Here is a 24,831-nt window from a genome sequence, read left to right as displayed (position 1 = left end):
ATGTGCTTTATAGTGTTCAAGTACATGTAAGCATAAAAGGTCATTATTGTTAAATCATTTTTTTGAGTAGGAAGTGATTGGTTCTGGAGAATTATTAAATACTCTATACATGTTTAGCCAAAGGGTCCTTCAGGATAGTGATGTATACTTCACAGCATCAGCCGATTCCATTAGGCAAAACATTCAGGACCCACGTTTTCCCTGAAAGCTGTTCTGGTAAATAACCAGCCACCAGCAGCCAGAAGTGTTGCTGGCCTTGGCTCAACCACCCTTATATAACCACAGGAGTCCTTCACAAATGAAGCAAAACACAGGAAGCCAGGCTAAACTTTCTACAGAAATCACTGCTCATTTAACAGCTAGTGCATTTCTTCCAGATGTGCTCGGGCAAAAGCAAATATGACTCCCAGATCTCTGTAACCAGAATACCTGTCATTTCCCCTTGAGAACATTGAACATGAGCATGTTTCCCTCACTTCCCACTACTATGCACGATCCTAAGTTATTCCAACTTTGTTGAGCACAACCTTAAGCTTCAAGTGAACTACACATTCATGAAGATATGTGGATGCCTTCTGAGAAACATAACCAGCATTGTCAAGAAACAAAATGGCCACTTTTTCCTAGAAAATATTTTCCTAGAATTACCTACAATTTTTATAAAGACAGCAAATGTCTGAGGCTTCCAACTGGGCCAGCTTCTCTGTGGGAGAGCTCGGCAGTGACAGGTTCGGCCCTGAATTCTATCATCAAGTCCCTGGCAGATGTGAAGTTTGCTAAATGTAAGGTGAGTTTCCAGTAAATAATCCCTAATTCCTCATATTAAGATTTTAAATTTCAGAAGTGACTCACGCTTTCCTGAGGGATGGACATGTGACCTGGGAAGAGTTTGTAGTTGTAACTGAAGACTATTTTTAAAGAGCCAACCTGAGCCTGAACTGCTCTGTTTTCTTTAAAATGAATGCAAAAGTAATAAAACTGAGGGAGGCAGAGGAAAAAGGAAGTGAAAAAATTAGAAGGGAATGTTAAGGGATCTTTTTTTTTTTTTTTTACTCCTAAGAAGTCAACAAAAATAGATGAGCCTGAAAACAATGATAATAATAGTCATAGAAACAGTAAGAAGTGCCAGAACTTGCATGATTTTTACCACTAATTTTCCCATTGTGAGTAATGACAACTGACCTTAAAGTTAGCAATTATTTGCTCCTTAAGCACATAACACAGTGAAACAGTTGTAGGAAATTTGAGGGTTCCAGATCTGACAGATGATTCATTCATAGTCACAGAGCAGAGGATATCAACTGTCTTAGACTGTTGCAGAATTCCTGTAATCTCTGCATTCATTGTGAAAGTTTACATATGCTTAAAATAATAGAATGAAACTTCCTCCAGTAGCTTAATTGTCCTTTGGAACATTTACTTTGATGAACACGAGCATCCTAGCTGAGATTTCTGTTTACTCCAATAAATCCTCAAGTCACTCCCAATCCCAACATCTATTTGACAGGTCCTAGGCACTTGGACTTAGAGTCTAGAATAATGGAATTGGAAGAACTTTCAGTGCAATATTCTGCCTGCTGAAGGAACCCCTACTAAAGCATTTCTGGTACTTTCATTAAGTTTTTGTTCAAAAGCAAAGTCTAAGATCTATATAGAAACAACTGTTGAAAAAGTAACAAATGTAGATGAAATGTAGGCTGGAGAGTAGGAAATTTAAATAAATATTTGCTTTAAATAAACAAAGATACTATTCTAGAAATTACATGCTGTAGTTACTGTATGGACAACTATGGCATAATGGCTACTGCAGAATCAGTAACATGGCGATTATTTAGCTTAATAAACCCTTCCCGACAATAAAACTCTAGAAAACTGAAAGTGCCTCAAAATAAACGTGCTCTGTAAAGTCCTACACAGCTTAAAGAGCAAGGACCAACGAGTGCAACCAACTTGGAAGAACTCTTGATCTGGCTGTGAACCTGCACGCTCTCATTACTGCATCCAGCCACAGACTTGAAGGAAAAGCTGGAAGTTAGTGCAGAGCCTCAGAAGAGGCCCCAACGACAACAAAACCCCAAAGCCCATACTCAACCCTGGGAGGTGGCCCCCAAATAAAGTTTTCCTAGCAAGTTACAGAGTCGCTTCAACCCGGGCAAGCCAACTTCTGGAATTCTCCAAGGACACATCTGGTGGGATGCGGTTAGGATGGTTGGAGCGGTGCCAAGTGGGAGATTCCTTTGACAAGTTTGGGGACGCCTGGGGGACACACCTCCAGCCTTCCTGTCCTCAGTTCCCTGCAGGGAACCGAGCCCGGCTGCAGAGAGGCAGAAATCGGTCCGGGAGGACTGTTCCATCCTCCCAGCATCCTGTGAGGCTCGGGAACCAGACTCAGGGGAGGCTCTGAGAATGCTCTGAACTTCGCAGAGTTCTCGGCTCACGTCGCCGCGCCGCGCCAGGGTGCTCGGACACCTGCGGGCCAGCACTGGGATGCGGACGCGGAGGGCGCGGGTTCCCACTGACCTTTCTGCTGCTTGAAGGACTGGATGGAGCCCGAGTGGTGGACCATGGTCTCTCCGCGGCCGCGAGGCTGGGAGCTGTCCGGACGCCGGAGGAGGAGGAGTAGCCGCTCTAGAGGCTGCTGGGCTCCAAGCAACCCGGCCAAGTAGCGCAGTGCAACCAACACCTGCTCCAGCCAGGATCCGCCTCCTCTGAGCCGGTGCCGTCGTCATGGCAACGCGGGGGCGGTCCAGGTCCGGCTCCTCTCAGTGGCTCCGCCTGGAACAGCCCGCATCCCGCTCGCTCGCCCAGTGCCGCAGTGAGGGGTGCGCTGCGCTGCGCCGCGCCGCGCCGCGCCGGGTTTGCGGGACTTCTCCTAAGGACGGTCCGTAAGCCTGAGCACACCCTTCAGCTGGCGCCGAGGCTCTCTTTCCCAGGCTCCGAGCCTGACGGTCACATCCAGACATTGGCATTCAGTGCCTAAATGTTGATCTGCAAATACTTGCACTTTCAAAGAAGGGCAACACTGACCTCTGCTTTGAAGAACGCGCTGGCAGGGGCTGAGGCGTTTTCAGCTTGAGTGCTCCTATGAGTGGGTAAGAAGCCACCTCAACTCACCCAGTCGTGCTTTCTGATGAGCTGTGTGAAGTTCTGCTGTGTTATGTGTGAGTTCTCTTCGGCTTCCACAGTTCAGATCATGAGTCATTTCAGATAGTAATGCGGAGCCATTTATTACCCACTAACAGGTAGTGAAAAAACACTACCCATGAGGCTCAATCCAGTTTTCCTAAAAGCCCTATGAAGTAGGCAGAATATTATTTTTCTAAGATTATTTTATAACCCTGAAGCTCCCAGCGAAACTAATTTTCATGGTCACATAAATGAATACCATATCTGAACGAGAGGGCACCTAGTATCCAAAGAAGTGAAATAACCTTGGGATCTCCACATCTTGGGTACCACATAGGACCCAAAACCAGCTCAACACATCCTGAGGCCAAGCTGCTTTTGTCCTTTCTCCCAGAGGCAAACCTCTAAGATCTTCTTGGAACACATAACGTACTATCAAGCACACATACAGCAATCAGTCTGCTGCTTTCTAAGTTTTAAGATCTACGAGATAAAATCAGAATGAGGGGAAGGATCCAAATAAAAACAACGAAAAATAGAATCATAAAATCCCTAAGGTCACAAAGCTCAAATAGGTTGAGCTATGAATGCATGGTCTTCTGGCTCATACGTGGTCTAGGATGCACAGATGGGAACAGGGATACAGCTCTGAGGAAGCAGATGCTCCAGTTATGGACAGATGCATAACAAACTGCAAGTTTGAAACGATAACTTACTGCCATCTCTTGTGTTTTCTGAGCTCTGCTTTCAGTAGAAGTCACAGCAGACCATGTGCTGCCTTTGTAATGTACCGTAATGCTGAGCGTGAAACACAAGCTCAGCTTGGAGCGTCTGAAGAAACACGCAGTTACAGAGAGTGAAGGCAGTGTGAGCTTAGCACCAAATGACAACCTAGCAAAGACCTCAGCCACTGTCTCCACAAAGACTCATTATCCATATTCTGTCCAGAGAAGCACACTGACACCAGGAGCTACAAACAATTTGCCTGAATGGGTTTTGTTTCCTTCTCTGTTGATAAAAATCAGCGCAATTCATTGTTCTTGGTCATGCAGCTTAACCCACTAAATTCTAATACAACCCAGTCCTTAAAGATGTGAATTAAGTTCTGCAATGTATTTAAGGTACATCTATAGCAGGAATATTTGTCACTGGAATTTGATTAGGGATCTCATTCTTTTAAAGCTGTTTTATACTACTGGTGTTAGAATGAGAAATATTTATGACATGTCATTAATTAATTAGTGACCAGAAGGCTCAGTAGAAAACACTGAAGGCTTTTGCTTGTCTGCCATAGTTCTAGGCGTAGATACCACCTTCAGCTTCCTGGGCCCTCTTCTACTGATGTCTAATTTTCCCCAGCCCACTCCCTGGTGTCAACCTAGCAGGAGGCAAGGATATATGCTCTAGAACTACAAATTAATTGATATTTTTGAACCTCATTAGAAATTAAATTTTCTGAAAGCAAGTTTAGAAATATTTCTACCATCTCTGTACCCTAATCGTATTACCGCAACTAATGATTAAACTCTCTTGTCCTAAAGTTTATTACTATTTGTTAAGTTAGAAACACTTTGGGTTGGTTGGCCAGATTGACTAGCAGGGGACCCAGAGAACATCTTTGCTTGCTTTAAAATCAGTCTTTTAGGGAAGGTTGCTAGAGGAACAGCTTTGTGAGGGGCCCGGGAAGTTTTAAGCACCATCTGCTTTACAGGAAAGTCAGTGCAAAGAGAAGGAAAAAAATTTTCTTCTCTCTCTCTCTCTCTCTCTCTCTCTGTGTGTGTAAAAAGAACGTGCATGTCTTAGAAATGAGGAAAGCAGAAAGGATGGAGCAAAGTCCTTTCTGAAAAAAACAAACCATCCTACTGATGTATTAAATTATTTCAACAGATGAACATCTCCATTATAGTAGGGTTAGGAAGTGATATTAATGTCATTTTAGGAAGGTGACTTAGTCACTTTTATGTTGCCAGAACAAAATGCCTGACATACATACACAATTTAAGGAAGAAAGGCTTAGTTTGGTTCGTGACTTCAGAGGTTTCAGTCCATGGTCAGCTGGCTCCAAAGCAGATGCATCAGGACTGAAGAGCACAGGGAAGAAAAGCTGCTCACCTCAGGGCATCCAGGAAGCAAAAAGAAAGAGAAATAAAGCAGACAGACAGGAAGGGATGGAGGACAAGATGTGCCTTAAATGGCAGATCTCCCGTGACCTACTTCTTCCAGCTGCACCCTACCTCCTAGTAGCCCATGCGGCTAGGAACTGGTCAATGGATCAGTCCATCAGTGAAGTCAGCACCCCTATCATCCAGTGACTTCCTGAAAACCCATCTGCAATCAAGCCTTCCACAGGATGAGCTCTTGAGGGTACTTTTGGATCCAAACGTAACAGAAGGCTAAACTAACTGTGTCGGAATGAATTTGTTACTATTTTCAGTTTCAAAAGTCACTCCTGAAATTTTAATGATGACAAAATTTTTATTTTATGTAATATTCAGTGAAGAGTCATGATTAATGCAATAGACAGAGTGATCATGATTATGTTTTTTCAAAATGGCAAAAAATGACTGTAAAAAACTTGCCAAAATATCCACAGCAATTACTTTTGCAAGCCAGGATTAGGGCTGATTTTCTTAATATCTTCCTACTTTTTCTGCCACTTTCAGATTTTCTACAAACAATACCTATTTATAACATGCATATTTATAGCATATATATTACATACACACATATACAAATGTAATCTTCGAACTGCTCCCACCACAAAGCTCACAGGTTTATCTTACCCTGAGTCCAATTTTCCTTTCTTTTGTAGTCTTGGACCCAGCTTTTTTCTTCTCATTGGGGTTTCTGCTACACTGGCCTTCCCACGACTCACCACCTGTCTCCTGTCCTCCCTAAGTAATTAATTTATAAGCTGCCTGCTACCTTATGTCTTCCAGAAAGGTAAGGAATTCTGTTCTTTTTATCACAGGGAGGCTTTTTATTTCTTTGCCTCATCTCAGCCAAATTGTGAGATTTGAGATTTCCTGTATTGTTTATAGTTTGAAAGGAGCTGAGGGAGCTCTGGTGCTATCTCTTTGGGTCTTGGGTCACCGCCTTCATTAACACAGAAATGCCAACTCTGCTTTTTATTGCCTGCATGGTAACAGGAATAAAGATAGAAAGCTCTTTGCAGTCGCTCTTCTTGTAGGAGCCAGTTACTTAGCTATTAATGGGTGAAATAAAGTTACAAAATCATATTGGTGAGGAGTTTATTTGCACAGAGCAAAGAATAAAGGAAGAAATGTCTCCTTAAGGGACATTCTTAAAAGGAGACTATGGTCTCCGCAAGAATTCCTGCAGAATTAGTGCAGATGATCTGTGTCTTCTGAGACCACTGTAGTTTCTGTCACAAAGGTTATTACATGCTTATTAATAAATAAATAGATAGATAAATAAATAAATAAATAAATAAAGAAACAAACTTTAAAAAGGTAAAACCACTTCAGAAATATACTTATTCAGTGACCTGAGCAGTAGCTACCTATCTTAAGCAAGGATGAGGGGAACATATTACAATATTTAATGCATTTATGCACATTGATACATGTTTATATTTAATATGTGGAGTAATTTCTTGGCTCTAGTTTCCATATTTTATTGAAGACACAAACCAGCTCTTCCAAAAGCACATGCTGTCATAAAGGAAGGGTCAGTGGCTTCCCTGACAGCAGAAAGGCTCTGGATACACATAAAGTATGGCAGAAGTGAGGGATGAGAGGTCCCGATCTCCAAGCTGCGAGCTCAGCTAGCTCTGAGAAGTGGTGCTCCTGATGGACGCCTGTGATGAGCACACAGAAACGAAGGAGCATGGATTGACTCTGTGGTGTCTCTGGAACCTCCACGAGAGGTTGCACCAGACAGTGTTTCGGAGTGACAGAAACGAGTAATGACTTGCTTGCGAAGCTATTTCAAGTGAAGTAAGAGGTGAAGAGCAGAGAAGGTCATGGTGGATTAAACACAAGTTCCTACCTTGAGCCACTTCTCAAAGCATGAATCGTTCCCTCTTCAAGTTACCTATGGAATGAAGTCCATGTTGTCCCATCTGTCCTCACTCACTTTGTCCCCCACACCTATTGGATGCATCTCTCACCCCGATTGTGGTGATAGTATTAAAGGTGTTTGTGCATGTTCAAACTGATGAAATATTAAGAATGTGTCATACTGTGTATGTCAGTTGTAAAGCTGTTAAAATTTAATTTAATTTAATTAGAAACACAAAAGAATAATCAAGTCATATTCATTATTCTACCACTCAGTAAGCTCCCTACTACTCACGCACAACACTTTCTAACACTGTATCTAACTTTTACAAACTCTTGCTGCTACAATGGTTTCCTTACTCTCCCATCTCTCTGCTTTAACTGCTACTATTCTTTCTACTTGGAATGAGTGTCCAAAACCTCCAACTCAGTTTTTTAACCCTTACTTATCCTTCAAGGCACAAGAGAAATGACATGTTTAAGAAAAGACTTATTTTACCCACATTCATCTGCTGCAACACAGGGGAGAGGTGGATTAACTTATTTCTTCTACATCATACTAACATACTCTGCTTCATGGGATTTTTGTCCTGTTTCCACCACGCATTGGATAAGAAGCTTCTGAAAGTAGGCACATATTTTTTTTTCTAGTTCAGAAGAACTCTTTTGAGATAGACTTTGTATTGACTCATTTTTCTTTTTCTCACACTGCCTAAAAAAAGCTGACAGTAAAATGTTTCCCAGAATTCTCAACTTCTGTTTATTATTTGTCAAAATATTCTACTAGGAAGAGGTTTAAATAGAAGTCTAGTATACTAATTGCCTTTTGAGAAATGCATACTTGTCCATGGCTTTGCATTACTTTATGGTTTTATTTCCTCCAGTCTAAAAATTTCCTAAAGTCTCTTTCTACTATGTTGTTTTGAAAATCTAAGAAAATTAAAGTTGTGGGTTAATTTGTTGTGTTCTTTTCATCCTCATAAGTTTTTCCTGTGATACTCTTACCACATCAACAATATTTTGATGAATTGCCATGGTTTTGATCAAAGTTGGCACTCAGCTGTGCTGGGTATGGTGGTACTAGGTGTGTGTGACCAGTGTCCTTCTGGTAGCTTTACCTCTTCCTGCCTGGTCTAGACTTGTGTCCTATTGAGTATTTAGATATCTGCCTAGGAATGTAGAAAGGAAGTTTTTTTTTTGTATTTATCTGTTTACTTGCCAGAGATTTTATATATATATATATATAAAGCTCTGAAGAAGCAGTGGTGACTGATATACTTTCTGGTACCTAACTGAACATAACTAGCTAGGCATAAGAGCAATAGCACTAAGAATGCCTTTAAAAGTTTAATGTACATGAATATTTACTTAATGGGAAAAATGTTTCTGATACATTGTTTATTGATGAATGCAACTGCAAATGTATATGGATGGATTCGCCCATAAAAGCATTCGCACATATCTATAATGATCAACTCAAAATATAGTTAAGTGCAGATGGAGTCAGTATAGAGAACTAATCATTTTTTGCTATTTGCTCACTGATATATTAATCTTATTCTCCACTCATTCATAGAGTGGCTTAAGTTTCAGGTCACCTTTCTTCTCAGTGTGATTAAGAATACCCTCAAATTTTCAAAGAGTGCTTGTTTGGGTGGTAAGTTATATGACATCCTTATTATCACATAGACATTACTTGTTTTAGGAAAACAAATATGAAAAATAATATAAAATGGTATAAAATATTTTTAAAAATAATAATAAATAACATTACTATACATGATCCACAATAAATACTACAGATTTGTAATTGAAAAAGAAAACAGCGTTTGGTCGTAGAAGGTCAATTCTTAATGTAGCACTGAGATACAGAGGGAAGGCATCGACTGAACAGTGTAGCAGTGGTGGGAAACCTATGGTACTTGTGCCACAGCCAGCTGCCTATTAGCATTGAAGGTTCTAAGAGGTTCGTCATCATGGAGGGCATCAGCTCTTATCCAGGCCCATGTGCACAAGAGCTGTCGAGCTGTGAAAAAGTTGGTTTGTTTCCCTGGGCCAGGCTGTCTGGTGAGTAATGAGGCCGATGGAGTAGATGCTTTCTAAATCCTTTTTACCTCCTCATAATATACAAGTCTGGTCTGCCGGACGGAATTCCATGTCTGCTGCAGAAATGCAATCTTCGTGGCTGGTTTGACCAGCATTATTCCTCTATGTCCCCTAAGGGAAAGTAGTAGGCATGTTAAAGAAATATCCCAGTGATCCAAATCTGTAAGAGAAGCTTCACAACTATCTGAACTGTCCTGCAGTCCAATATTAAACAGTGTGAAAAGATTAATAGAGTTAGCCAAAACAAAAGTTGTAAGATGAAAAGATTTTGGAAGAATTACTTAATTTACTTAACCAAATAAATATTGGTGACGATTTATGCAACAATAATTAACATGTTGATTATAGACTTACATGTATTAAAGAAAATTAAAGAATGTACATTTAGTGTCACTGAAAAGATTACCACATTTCATCCCTTTTATAAATATTCAGCAAATCCTACCTGATATCAGTTAACTTCCTCCTTGCTATAATTTCTATAAGTAATAGGAGAAAGCTACATATTTTCCTTCATTGCATTTACCACATATACACTGAAGTCAATGTGCCAAATTCAGCCAGGATACATATTTTTAGTCTTTGTGAGCTTTTTACCAGAAGAAACATCACAACTTTGTAATTACTTTAAGAATAGATATATTCAAAAAAGAATAGATAGCAAGAGGTTACATAAGCCTTGACTATTTAAATATCCAAGTCTTCCAAGGTTGTGATGTTTTATTATAAATCAATGATTGAATATTTGAAAAAAATTACATTTTTCACAATGAAAGAATGTGAATTTGTTCCTTTTCAGAAAAGTTTGCAGGCTAACTCTAATGACTGTATTTTTCAGCACCAAAATCAGGTGTTCTGAACTTTGTGGGATCTGTGAGCTCATCCTTTTCCTCCTTTAGTACTTCAGCAAAACCAATTTCTTTGTTTCATCAGTTTGAAAAAAATATTCTAAAGTAAACATAATATGATCATCCAAAATACTACCTCTTCTAAATACTTAAGAGTCCAGGGGTGATACCTCTTAGCACTCTGCTGTCATGTCACTTCTGTCTCCAGACTCTTTGGGACTTAGGAGATTCTAACACTTCTTTAGGCTCCAGCTCACCACTATTGTTATTTGTTTATCTAGTAATTAAAAATGTAATCTTCTTTTTATTGGTACTTAATATAAGAGCTAAGAAGTCTACAGAAAAGAAAGGAAAATGCTATAAAATTGGTATTAGCTATCAATTTTCTCAGCAACTATAAGGAGTTGGGAGTGAACGATGGAATATATTACACAAAACTCTCAATTGAACTGGAAACAAAAGAATGTAGTCTCAATATGTTCTTTTACTGGGAAGAAATCAAATAGAAGACCCAGATCAGCAGGTATCTTAATGAGAAGATAATTTGCTTGACGCTCTCTAGTTATGGGGACAAGGAAAGTTAAAGGAATATTTAATTAATGGGGACAGAGCAGTAAATTATCCGAGTAGAAAATAGATGGATATTCAGCAGATGCTAATGAGTGACAGGTACAGAGCAAGATAAGGAAGATCAAACGTACCAATCAATATTCTGACTAGAAGTATACTCATGTTTGCAATGAAAAGAACAACACAAGTTGGATTAAATAAATGTATGTGCTTTTTAGAAATACAATTATTTAAGGCAAGATGATAAAGTGTTACATAAAGTGATTCCAGGTAAATTCAAATGAAAAAGTAAGCAGAATTAGCAATACTAATGTCAGTCAATTGGAATTTTGCAAGAGTTCTAAAAGATTAAAGAGATACATTATATAAAGATATAGGTGTAATTCACAAATAAAGTAGAACATCACATATTTTGTGCACCAAACCCTACAGCATTTAATACAAAAGTAAACAATTAGACAATGAAAAATCAATATAATTGTGATGCAATAAAAGACAATGATAACAGCCATTGTTAATTTCCTATCACCTTGCTTTGAAATTATGTATCATTTTTATTATTTTTATGTTGTTTTGTTTATGCCTTTGTTTTTATTTTGTCTTTCAAATTAGAAAAAGAAAAAATATATATATACAAGGATAGCTGGGATAAGTACATTGCTAATGTCTATTGGTTTATTGAAAGAAATAGTCAATGCTTAATTTTTTTTCTCTTGATCAATTTTGCGTGCTTATATCTGGTAATTGGAACAACTAATTTGAAGACAACAATATGCTATTTAACAACCACTGCTGAATTCCTACCACCTTGTTTAATGAAGCTCTGTATCATTTCTAGTGGTTTTTTATTACTTGCTATTGTCTTTAATTGCTTGATGAATCTTGCATTCTTGCATCTGGTGGTCTGAGCAACTTTGCTGAAGATAACAATATGTAACACAACAACCAGTGTTAATTCCTTTCATCTTGTTTTGAAATCCTGTATTGTTTTTATTTTTTTTGTATTGTTTTGTTTTTGTCTTCATTGCTGTTATTTTGTTATTGTTTTTTTCTCTTTTAAAAAAAGACTACTTATGCAACCTATGATTTTAAATAGTGTAATAAACAAACATAAACAAAGATCCCTTTCTACACTTAATGAACTTTATTTTACTGATGTTTATGGGAACATGCTTGATCTCTCTGTTTTGTAGGCATTAATGATGTTTGACAGCGTGCTTTGTCACATCTGTTCTGTGCTAGCATTGCTCAGCTACAACTATCTTTCCTAGAACGTCCACTTGCAGGGTTCAGGGTCCAGGCTGCAAGAAAACAATGCAAAACTTGAAGAACTAATGAAAAGAGCACCCCTCACAGTGAGGATCCCTCACCAGAGTTCCTGCTATCTCTGATCTGCCTGCCACGGCTGCATTTCATCTAAGCTTGCTGGTGACTTCCCTCCAAGACGCCGGCTTCCCTTTTGTACCATTTTCTGCCACAAATCTTACAACTGAACGCATTCTTATCCTTGTCACAAATCGTGAAGTGTTTAAGTATGTCTTCTTCTGCTTCCCTGATCATATTGTGATGGAGGGAGGGAAGGAACCCAAAGAAGCAAAAAGAAAGGAAGGAAAAGAGAAAAGCAAACATAATTAAAGGGGAAAATGTAGAATGTTCATAAAAATGCATTCTTAGATTCTCCCCTGCCTCCAAAATAAATAATTTGAGATATATTTTCTCTGTTAGCCATAGAATTATACATTAAAATAACAAGGTAGCTTTGGAAACTCTCTGATTAGTAAAAATGGACAGGATACAGGGTATAGGTTTTTGCAGGGGATGTTGAGCAAAGCATCATTTCATACCTTGATTTAGAACTGGGAAGTGCTGGAGCGCTCTTCAGCCTCATCCATCTCTTGAACCCGTCCCACACAGACAATGTGCTGTGTTTGCATCTTTGTCGCCACATTGCTCTTGGTGGAAAAATACTATAGTATTTAGTATAAATACTAAGTAAAATTTATACTAAATATAAAAATACTAAATACTAAATAAAATTTATACTAAATATAAAAATAAATATAAAAATACTATAGCAATATTAGTGCTTTCCAATGTGGTAAATTGTGATCTATCCTCCCATGAAATCTATTCAATTATTCAAATGGGGAGAAGTCATAGAGAAAGTAACATGCTAGCTTGTTAACGTAAGTAGGCAGATTGATATGGCTGGCTGGAGGAAGAGAGGGAGGCAGAAAAGCTTAAAAAATTGAAAAAGAAAAAGGACTGCAGATTCTGAAGTGTATGCATTCCCACATTTATGAATTTATGTAAAGTTATGTATATGTATGGGTAAGACAAAATTAAACAATAAGAAATTCTCTTAATCTAGCCCAGCACAATTTATTCACCAGATTTCACTGTATTTCTCAATATAAACCCTTGGATTGGGTCATAATATATTCCACAAATACTTTAATCCCCCACACACACTTTCTTAGAATTCTGTCCACCTGCTGTGCACCGTCCAAGCCCTCCCTGGCCCAGCTGATGTACTGTTGCTTCTCTGCTAACACCAGCCCACACAATGTGTCTTCTGAGCATTTTTGTCCTTGCTAAATACTTTAGCGCTTAATTAGATACAATCATGAGTTGTTCTCTGATTCTTCTTTGCCAGTTAGTCATGTTTCCTTAACTATTAGTCCTATTGTAAGTTTTCTATTTCTTGTAGCAGATGCATCACCAAATTGTACCCTTGCTGTGATGATCATTGCAGATAGCATAATGCTTTGTGTTTGGGTCCAAACCAGGATGCAGCTGGGAAGGCACTCAACCTTGACCTTAGATGATCCCTGTTAAAACTTGGTCTCTGTTACTTCGCTAGATCTTATTTCTCTTAGGTTTCATTCCAGTATTTTTAAAATAGGTCTCTGAAGCATGATAGAGATCTTTAAGCCAGCTTGACATTTGGAAAAAGTTATGATTATGGTCAGATCCCCCGGCCCGAGTGTCGGTCATTTCATTAGCACCTGGCAACTACTCCCTCGTCCCCCCACATTCCTGTGATGTTGGTTTGTCAATCGCTGTTGTAGACACAGTGAGAAGGGGAGACAGGCAGATACTTCACATGGCTGACAGCACATGGCAGACGACTGCAGGAAGTCTACCTGCTTACTGGAAGAAATTGCTCTTTGTGAAACACTTGCAGGTATACAAAGGTTATTCTTAGAGTCCACTTGCATGCACTGGAAGCACCCTAAACAATCCACGGCCTAGCAACAGCTCACCCCAACAACAAGCTCACCCTGACAAGAAAGCCTCAGGCCCACATTAGCATAAGATGCCTATAAGAATGGGGACAGCAAAGGCTCCTGTTGAGAAGCCGGTTGTGCTCTCCCTGCCATGTATCAGCTTTTCCTTTGCCTTCCTTATCTTAGGAGTAAACCTCTCCTTTGAGTTACTTCGTTCTCTGATTTCATCATTCTTTGTGGACCTGACTTCACCAGTGTCCACCTGGGGGATTTTGGGTTTAGAGTCATGTCCCATGCTTGCATTCCTTGCCAAGATGAGGGCAAGAACACAAAGCCATGATGTGACAACATCACAGTTGTGTTATCCAGTGCCGCTGTGACCACATAACTTATTCTTCTAATTGGTGGACCTTTATTCTTTTGTTGTTAGTGTTGCTCTGGGTATGGAATGCAGGGCCTCATCCAGCCCCAAAACACACTCTCTACTGCTGAGTGACCCCAGGCCATTGCATCCTTTTGAGTACCAAGAAGTCACTATTAATAATTACAGTAAGTGAGAATATAAGTGTACCATGGATTTTCCTAGGCAAACTGGCCAATGTGGTAACCGCGTCTAGAACAAAACCTGAGCCACAGATTTTAGTTTCCCTCTTCTCTTGTTTTTGTCCTTGCCCTCAGTAGAGAGGCAAGATCTTTAGTAAAAAAATATAGACACACTCTGTTGGCATTGCTCACAGCTATTCTATGAGGGATGGTCAGTAATAACAGGGTGATGTTCTGTTCATCTTGTTCCGGATGAACCATATCCAGGATAGAAAGCAGGAACAATATGGACTTAGTGTTGTTTTATTATAGCTGCCAGTATTTTATTTATTTTATTTTATCAAGGATGTGAAAGCATCCCCAGTATTATAATTAAAATATGAATATCAATATTGAGATTTTCAGATTTTCAGGTGAAATGGGAATATTGGGTAAAATTGAAATGTCATTTTAGTCCTCAGGATTCAAGTGGATGGAACAGTCAGTGACTCATTTCTAAACCTGTTTCAGGTTTATCACTGTTCTTCATAAGTCCAGTGTAAATTACACTCATTATTCACCTCACCCTAGCATGGCCTCCCTGCCTAACACACTAACCTGTCTCGCCTGGTGTCGTAGCTTGGGGTTTTGCAAGGGGAACAATATAATGCAAGACACATATTTTATAATATTATTTATAATAGTCAACCAAAGAATCATATACAAGACAGTGCAGGAAATCTGTTTATACACTAAAGACCAAAGAATCCAGCTGAGGTCCTGAATCCCACAGTAATGTCCTGCATAAGTCCAGCTGAAGACCTAGAGCCCATAACAATGCCTCCCATGAATCCAACTGGAGGCAAAGAGCTCATAACAGTGTCTCATGCAGACCTGTTTCATGGATTTGTGCAGGGAAGACCCAAAGGTCAGTGCTGGAAGCTAGAAAGTCTGTGCCAGTGGAATGAAGGATCTGTGCTAGCAGGCTGAGGGATGAACACTGGTGCCAGGAAGCAATGGTCAAAGTAAGAACCAGAGCTCCCCCAAAAAGTACCACAGCCAACCTCAGTAACAGTGAGGTCTCAAGCTCCTCTGATGATCAGGACAGCTGAGTTCTCATCAAGAAATCTTCTCCAGGAGGCTAAGCAGTGCACCGTCTTCCCCTGTGGAACTAGAAAGCGATTCTCAAAGTGAGGGCCACAGCTCCCTCAAAGTAAATGGGAGCCATTCTCAGTGACAACAAGGTCCCAAGCTCCTTGGAAGATGAGAACAGCCAAGTTCATCAGATAGCCGTCATGACAAGCTCATCCAAGAGAACCAACAGCTCCTTACAGCTTCTACCAGCTCCCAACAGCTTCTACCAGCTCCCAGCAGCCTCAGAACTTCTTCTGCTTTAGTTCTGCCTCTTATGCTGCTGCCAACACCTTCAGGTGGCCTCCCACACCCAGCACCACACTGGTTCAGTTCAGCTGGTTGTTATAAGTTGACCAACAGTTGTCATCCACCACCCCTGGGCTCTGAGTTTGTATATGTAGGCGAATCTTCCTCCAGCAGCTTGCAGGAAAGACTTTGAGGGTCATGTCAGAAACCAGGTGAGCAGAATAGAATTAGAAAAGCTGAGTGTATTTGAGAAGGGGAAAAGTGCAGTCTAGAGAAAGAAAATGAAGTCAGAGTTGATCCCCTGAACTGAATCTTAATGAACTGATAGATGAGGAATTGGGAAATAATGGATGCTAGGTAGGCATCTATGAACTGAGAGGTAGTGGATGACTACTGTTCATCTGAATGTCAAACATAGGTGTGATCATCCATAGTCAGCTTTCTTTTTCCACATAGCATCCTTATAATCTGCTAAAGACTTATAGAAAGAACAAAAATATTACATTGAAAATAGAAATACTAATTTATAAATCAGTGAGATTAATCCCAGTAATAAGTGTATGTGAGTTTTAAACTATAAATAACTGTACGGCATTAACCAGTTCAATGAGGAAGACAATGGGCGTGGTGTTAGTGATGGGTATATGCACGAAACATGATTTGCAGTCTGGGAGGTTGATAAGCTCACCCAGATTAAATCTTAGTGTTTTCTCGACACAGCTGTTGAAAACCTCTTGCTGAAAATGCAAAATAAATAAGTAAATAAAAGTCTAAAACTATTAAGTCCTGTGTTAGTTACTCTACCTGTTGCTGAGACAAAATACCCAACGCCCAAACTGAAAGGGAGGAAAGGTTTGGCTCACAGCTTGTGGAGGTTTCAGTCCATAATTGCTGGGCTCCAACAAGGGCAACAGTTTCTGGTGGTGGGAGACAGCAAAAGCAATATGAGAGGAGAGAGAGAAACCTCTTTCTGTCCCTTACTGTGTAACCAGGCTACCCCACCCTAGGGTGTAGCATTCACACCGTCTACCCCAGTATTGGACCATAAACAAATCTCAAACTCTAGATTCAGAGGGGTCTGAAAAGCCCACTTGCATGACTGCATGAGGTTTTGAGGGGATAAACACAAACTAAAACCGTCTTTATTTGTATGATTGATGAATTTATCATTTATTTAAGTTATACCCTGTGCTTGTAGAATGCTGAAACTCTGGGGTATCAAAGAAAGGGGGTACCAAATATTTGATCATCGGACTTTGATTGCAGCAAGGGTCCCAAGACAGCCTGAGTTTTAGAAAAGGAAAGAAGTAATACACAGATACAAACAAGGAAAGGAAAAAGGTGGGTGGGATGGCTGACTATTTTTCTTCTCACTTGCAATACCGAAGGCCTCCTCACATTTCAGCCCAGCATCCCTGATAATTCCTTTTGGACACAGGAATTTTGAATGCTTCCTATTTATAGCAATAACAGTAATAATAGCTAAACTTTAGAAGTGACCTGTTATGTCCATCAACAGATGAACAGATAAAGAAAATGTATTTATACACAGGAGAGTACTATTCTGCCATAAAGAAGGATAAACCTGAGTTATTTGTAGGAAAATGGATGCATCTGGAGACCATAATATTAAGTGAAATAAATCCGACACCCAGGATTAAATACCACATGGTTTCTCTTATATGGTAAACTGAAAATATAAATTAAAAAAATAAAATAAACGTAGATAGAGAATAGGAAAAAGAGAGATAGGTCTTTGCCAAAGGGAGGGAACCAAAATGTAGAGGGAAGGGGTAGGAGAAAAGGGAAGGGGATAAAATAATTAAAATATGCTATGTACCTGCACCTACTCCCCATGATGAATGCAATCATGTACTGCAGAAATGTACCAATAACAACTCCAATTAAAAAGTAAGAGCAACTAAAAATGGCTTAGTACTCTTAGGCACTTACCTCAGTCCTAAGCACTGTAATCTCAAATTTATGAATGAGGAAACTGAGCAGCAGAAGTATTATGTAATATAGTCAACCATGTAGCTGGAGAACGTACAGTCAAGACATGAACACAGATGATTTGACTCAAACCCAGGAAGATGAGGAAGCGAGGGAGTAACAGCTCCTCAAAGAGCTGGGAGGGCCAAATGGTAAACTGATGACCCAGTTCTGGTTCACTCCCGTGGTTAAAGGTTTTCCTATGGATAAAGCCCTGTAGAATTTGCACTGAAATTAAATCTTCCCTTCAGTGTAGAAGCACAGCACTGTCTAACTCTCCCACTATGGATGAGTGTATGTTGACTTTTTTTGAAATAACCATTTGCATAGCTTTCTCCTACTGAATATGGTAGAAACCTACCATTCTTTCTGTCAGTCTGTCTTTCAACCGCATTTACATCTTTTTATTATATTCTGATCTGGTTTGTTATAAAGCTGAATTTGTTAGAGCAATATACACCTTTCTGTTACAACACAATAAAAAATATACTGGCATTTATGTTGTACTTGCAAATTGTTTGCAAATTAGACGGTACTCGCAGTAGGCATACATAATCTACATTTGTGAAATTCATAGTACTGTTTTCATTTTGAGTAAAATATAGGCTACTCAAAGAAGCTGGGGTTCCAGACAAGGTCCCTGTGCTATCAGAGGCTTCAGTCTGACTCAGCGTTGGTTCTCAGATATCCCTTGCTCTATTCAGTCTGGGTTTATGCGATGTCACTTTGCTTAGTGGGTTTTGAGAAGGAGGTCCTCAGCGGCAGTGTGACACATGAATCAATGAGCATATTCCCTCATAGAATAAGGTTCCTCCATGGCACAGATTTTATATGACTTCACTGCCTTCCATTTTTTCTCTAAGGGATAAAGTAACTGGTGCTAAGAGTGGATTTTTTAGGCTGTGATCTATACATAGAATGGCAAATTGAAAACACTTCTGGTTTCAAATAATGGAGTTTAAATTACAATATTTCTTAAGAAATTCAACGTATAGCTAGATAGGAGGAATAAACTTTAGTGTTCTATTATAGCACAGCAGCACAGAGGAGTGATTATAGTTTATAATTAGTATTTAGTACTTGAGTTAAAACTAGAAGAGTGGAGTTTAAAGGTTCCACAAACAAAGAAATAATAACCATATAAGGACATGAAAATGGTCATTTCCTTAATTTGATCATTCCACACTTGATGTATGTATTGCATTATGAGACTCTATGCCACACATATGTAGAGTTAATTTGGTGCCAATTAAAATACAAATAATATAAAAATAATTTGGAATTCATTTAAACAGAGGTGCCAGAGAAAATTGAAAAATATGTATTATTTGCACATTTAGTCATTTACCATGTCAGGAAAATAAATGAAGGGTTAAAAGAAGAAGGAGATTTTTACAAAAATTAAGAGAAATATCCGAACCAATTCCCCAGAGCAATCAGGACACAGCCCCAGCTGCTACTCTGGCTTCGACTAGGAAAGAAAGATGCATCAGTCCCTACAGTGGGAGGCACTTAGTACCCTCTTGCACTCTGGGGAGAAATATACCACCACGAGCTTTTGATAGAAATCACGACTCTGTGGAATTTTGGAATGCTTTTCAAAAAGTCAGCTTTGAGTTAATTAGTAAGTTATCTTTCTCTTCTTTGGTAATGTATTCATCAGCACACAGCCGCTCAGTGGCCTATCCTGTAGATGTACATTCTCGTGAACAATGCTGTAGACGAATTAACCACGCTCCTTTCTAACAATAATTTTTGCTCTGATTTCCATGGTTAGTGGTAATTTCATATATCATCACTTTCAAAGATGATGTTGGTATCTATAAAGGTTCAAGAGCTCTGTCTTTCCAGGACGATGTGTTTAAGACACAATTCAGACTTCCATGAATGCAGAAGTAGCTAGAGCACAGGCAAGTTACTTCACATATCTAATGCTCATCCATCTGATCTGCATTTGATTAGTAGTATTCATACAGAATTTCTGGAATGAGTCAGTAGGTCCACAACAATATCTTAATCAGTGACCCAAGTACAGAACCTGGCAGGTAAGAATAACTTAATAAATAAGAGTTAATAGTCTATGATCCTTAATATTATTAAAGAACCTGTTATTGTTTATTCATGTAACTCTTTATGAATTCAAAATTTCTGGTATTATCTATCGTTCTTTGGGTATGCCAAAGCTTCTGATAATTACATGTATATGTGATTTAGTGTATATGAAAGCCAGTGTGAGAGGCAAAACAATAAGTATTGAAGTATTAAAGAAAGAAGGTAATAGCAAAAATATAAAATTCTTTTAGAATGTGAATACCTTCTTAACTAAGTAGTGTCAGGTTGTATCTAAGATCTTGAATTAAAAATTTATAAGAAGATACTAAGGATAAAACTAACTGTAGATGTGATTTGCATTGCAAACTGCATGATAAGCTATTGCACTGCATATGTTAACTAATAATACGAATATATTGTTACATTGTGCTAACAGTTTCACACTTCACAAAGCTCTAGATTCACCATACTGTACGAAACTTAGAGTTGGTGGGGTGGGAGTTTTAGAAACCTTCTGCAGAACTCACCTTCATTATACGTGCCATGGGTTGCCCACACGCTCTTCCCAAACTCACAATGAGATGAGCATAACTTTTGCAGACCTGTGCAACAGAACAGAAGAGTAAGATAAAAATTGCTCAGGAAGTCAGTAGACCAGAAAAAGTAGAGAATTATCGAGGGGAAAAACGAGCTTTTCTTGTTTGACTACAGCTGCAGCAGAACTAGTAGCTGGTATAGGTCAAATTTATCTGAAGAAGTGTGTAGGAAGACACAGTTTTCAGTAAATTACAATAGAAACTTAGCAGGTGGGAAGATTCACTTTGGTGTTATGCAAGTTGATTTAGTTGTCATTTTTAAAAGAGCTTAGAGTGGTCAGATTTTCCATTTAGGAGGTGTGATCAAACTACACAATAAATGTTTAATCTCATTTACCTCCTCTCCGTCTCTCTCCCTGCATCTCTCAGGTCTCTCCCTTTATGCCAAAGATCCATCTTGCTATTTCCTATTATCTATCTTTTATTTTGTTTAAATTTTAAAAATTCATCACAGCAAGAGATACACAGACATGAATCCACCTCCAAGTACTCTCCCTCCCTTTCAATGCACTTATGCCGTGGTTATTGATGCTTTCTGAAGCAGTTCTGGAAGTCCTCTTTCGTGAATATCTGTAGTTGCACTCTTGGGGCTGCCTTGATGTCCTGGGTCATCTAAAATGTTTACCTTTCATGGTCACTCTGACCTTGGAGAAGAGCCAAACATTGCACAGATCCAGAGCCAGAGATTTAGGTGGATGAGGACATACTGCAGTGTGTTTATTTGGCAAAATTTCTTTAAACATTTAATCAACAAGGGATGATCATAAAAGGCAGTGAAGGTTTAAATTAAAAATGTTAGTATGAAAGAAGTCATATCACACTTAATACTCTTTAAAATACTCCCCCTTATTTAGGGTGCACTTTCTCCATTATTCTTGCAATGAATTCTTTACTGCAATGATTTTGTTTAATTTAAAGACTCACTGTATTTTTTAATCTCCCCTTGAACATCCTCCTGGGATGAGTAACATTTTCTTATAATATTCTGTTCACCCAACTCCAAGAGCTGTGTCTTTTCCCTTGCTCACTCCCTGCTGTTTTTTAAAATGATTTTTTATTTAAGAGAATTACAAAAATAATAAAAATGATACAGAATTTCAAAACAACATGATAGGAAATTAATAACTCTTTATATTGCATATTGTTATCTTCAAAGTAGGTGCTCAGATTAGCAGATATAGACATGTAATATTGATCAAACAATAGAAACACTAACTATTCCTTTCAATGAACTAATAGAAATTAGTAGTACAATTATCTCAGCTATCTTGTATAAATATATATATATATATTCCTTCCTTCTTTTCTCCTTTCCCCCATCCCAGTTGTTCTTTCCTTTTGAGCAGTTTCTTATTCTTTCACAGTATCCAGTGTACATTTTGGATCTTATTTACTTTTTCAGTTTCATAGTTATGCTAAAGCACAAAAGTCCCTGAATGTGACCTGCACTTCTTTATCTCTGAGATTTTCTCATTCCATTGCCTGTCTAGAACACATTACTTTCCCACCACCTCCATGAAAATCTACTCTTTAAAACTTGGTCCATCTTCAAAGCAAACATTCCAAATGTCTCCAGTGAAATATAGCATTTTAAAAATATAGCATTCTTTCAGAAACACATGTAGGTCTTAACAGGTACCTTAAAGGATATAGGAGGAACTTCCCTCTCATCACTCTGGCTATATAACTGTGGAGAGATTAAGGTCTCTGAGTTGAATTATTTCTTCTGCAGAGAAAAGAATAATGACTACTGTATCCTTGACTTCACTTCTTTGACTCAGTGCTTTGTAGTAACCAGGCTTCTCCTTGGATTTCAATCAAAGTTGACTAAGCATATTTATTTAATATTCTATAGATGTAATCCATATTTTAAGTACGCCAACTGGATGAAATTCTTTTTTGCACCATGATAGAAAGAGATATTTTTTAGACAGCATCTCACTCTGTAGTTCAGGCTGGCCTTGAGCTCACTATGTAGCCCAGGCTGGCTTCAAACTTGGAGCCCATAATCCTGTCTCAACCTCCTGAGTGGGGAAGATTACAGGCTTGTGCCACTGTGGCCCACAGTAGGAAAGCACTGCTTTGTAATCTATCTACTATTTTGATTCTGATTCTTGAATGTACTTACAAGATATGGGCTTGAAGAAATCACCAGATACATACATGATAAAGTAGTCCACTTTATAAAAGTAGAGTCTCTTTTATAATAGTAGAGTTAGCTTATGCTACCTTATATGAAAGGCCCTTAAATATCAGTTTACAGGACATAACCTGAAAAGAGACACTAACGACCAGTTTACCCAACCCCTCCTACTTTACAGAGAAATAAACTGAGAACCTGGGTCTGTTATGAGCTTTGTAGAATAAGTTCTTCTTGACAGCCGCAGAGCAGAACCTTGAGCCAGACTTCAGCATTCTTTCTTCTTTGTCACTTCTGTGGCTTTACAAGAAGACATTAACATTTGCTAACTGTACTATTAAAGTGATGAAACAGGTAAAGTGATTTTGCTGTAGGCAACTGAATTAGATAGAAATATTATAGGCGGTAAGACAGGGCCAGGCCCTGGAAAAAGTCAATGTGGAAGACTAGCTACCTTGCAACTTTGGGGGAGACAAGCACCTATGATGCGGGCTGGCCATCAAGACAAAAGATAAAATAAATGCTCCCACATACCTCCCTAATGGGTGGACATCAGGGATTGATATTCTGTGTAGGTCTCTATCAACTTGAGAAAGCCAAGAAGGGTCACTAACCCAACCCTGTATGGGAAAAGCCCCTGGTCTGCATTCATGCCCCCTTGTACGTGACTTGCTTCCCCATTTGATCCTGATTTAATCAATTTTACCTGAGCAATTATACTTGTAATCTTATTGCTTGACTATAGTTTTGTCCCATCTCATGCTCACCTATCAAGTTCCCATGTTTCCCACCTTGGACCCACCTCAACTCATGTTTTGCTGTATAAAAATCCCCGGGAAAGACAGATTCTTTGGCAACCCACTTGGACCCGCCTTCTGTCCCTCTCTCAGAAGCTTTCTTTCCCCCAGTAAATACATTTTGTTCTTATCCTACGTTGTTCCTAAAATTCATTCTTTGATTTTAGAGAACATGATAATCATCTTTATCCCAGATTTAATCTGAATCTCACCAAGTGATGTGCGGATACAAAATGTCACCCACCACTGATATTCTTGACTAAAACCAAACTTTGACTGGAATATTATTTTATTGTTGTTGTTGCTTGGATTGTCTCTTTTCAAAGAGACAAATTACTTCAGATTATCCCAGATATCTAACAGGGTGAAGCTTCTTTCCCCTCTATCAGTTTGGTGGAGACAAATCCGATGTTTGGGATGAGGACAGCCACAGTGACTTGGCACTATTGCTGGGTAAAGGTATAATGTAAGCTGAACTTCCAATTCACAGAGAATTTGAATAGACCACGGCATTGGAAGATTAACTCCTCTGTGAGAAACGATGAGTGAAAATGTGGAGAGAGAATAGGCAAAAGAGTCATGAAGGGAAAGAGAAGATGAAGGTGGAAAAGAGTGTTTACAAAACTCCACACGAGCATATGCAGAGAAGATGGCTACTGCAGCAAAGTTACGAGCACATAGTTCACACCTATCGTGCAGTGGGCCACACAACTGGATCATTTTGCCTTTTCTCTTAAGTTACGAACTACATCGGAAGAATTGAAAAGAAGTTCTGCACACTGAAGGTAGGTTGTGGGATGCTTCCTGTGACAGCGACCGGCGGAAGGCTGAGAAGAAGTCATTGCACAGGGATCCACACATCCTGCAGGGATCCTTAAAGGTAGACTGAAGCTCCAATACAGTTTTCAGCAGTAGAAAACAGTCTATATGAGCAGCACTATAAAAGACACATCAGTATTTTACAGTTGGCTGCAGAGTCCACAGAGAGGAGAGATGAAGAAATAAGGAGGCCGTAATTCATGTCACAGCCTCAGGAACACTGACAGCTGTTTTTCTTTAAGAAAGTTAGAGATGCAGGGAAGAAAGGCAGGCAGATAGGAGGCCTGAAGGTCTAGTTCCAAACAAGCCAGCTTCGGACTGAGTTTGATGTAACACTGGACCTACGTTCAGGACCTGAGAGAGAGGCACCGGCAGGAGACACAGGTCAAGATGCTCTGCAAGGTGAGCTTCAAGCCTATATCATGAACCATTAGAAGAGAAAAATTGCAGGAATAGAACAGAAAGGGGCAAAACAGATCCTTAGTCAACAGCCACAGATAACTGGCAGAAGAAGGCAGAGAAAACAAGGACGTAGTGAAAGCCATAAAGGGATATTCTGTAGGCATATTTTAACTGTACAATGGGAGAATGCAGGGTCCTGCTTGCATTTGAAGAAGGCATTCACTGTGCC

General features: G+C 39.1%; 1 protein-coding gene across 2 annotated transcripts in view; it reads right to left on the bottom strand.

The window, feature by feature from the left end:
* The window catches only part of Ano3 (anoctamin 3), a 357,658-nt gene that overhangs the window by 244,458 nt on the left and 88,369 nt on the right, over window positions 1-24,831 (bottom strand). Inside the window, exon 2 of one of the 2 annotated variants that reach the window (XM_005401743.2) lies at window positions 20,376-20,450. In XM_005401743.2, coding sequence (XP_005401800.2) covers window positions 20,376-20,450 — 75 coding nt within the window. Of the gene's footprint in view, window positions 1-2,520; window positions 2,815-20,375; window positions 20,451-24,831 lie in introns of those variants that run through there. The other variant, XM_005401742.1, reaches the window with a different exon arrangement.

Source organism: Chinchilla lanigera, unplaced genomic scaffold (genome assembly GCF_000276665.1).
Source record: "Chinchilla lanigera isolate Chin_1 unplaced genomic scaffold, ChiLan1.0 scaffold00075, whole genome shotgun sequence".
Classification (NCBI taxonomy): Eukaryota; Metazoa; Chordata; class Mammalia; order Rodentia; family Chinchillidae; genus Chinchilla; species Chinchilla lanigera.
Note: the sequence above shows the minus strand (reverse complement) of the source record. Positions and strands in the feature narration are given on the sequence as shown.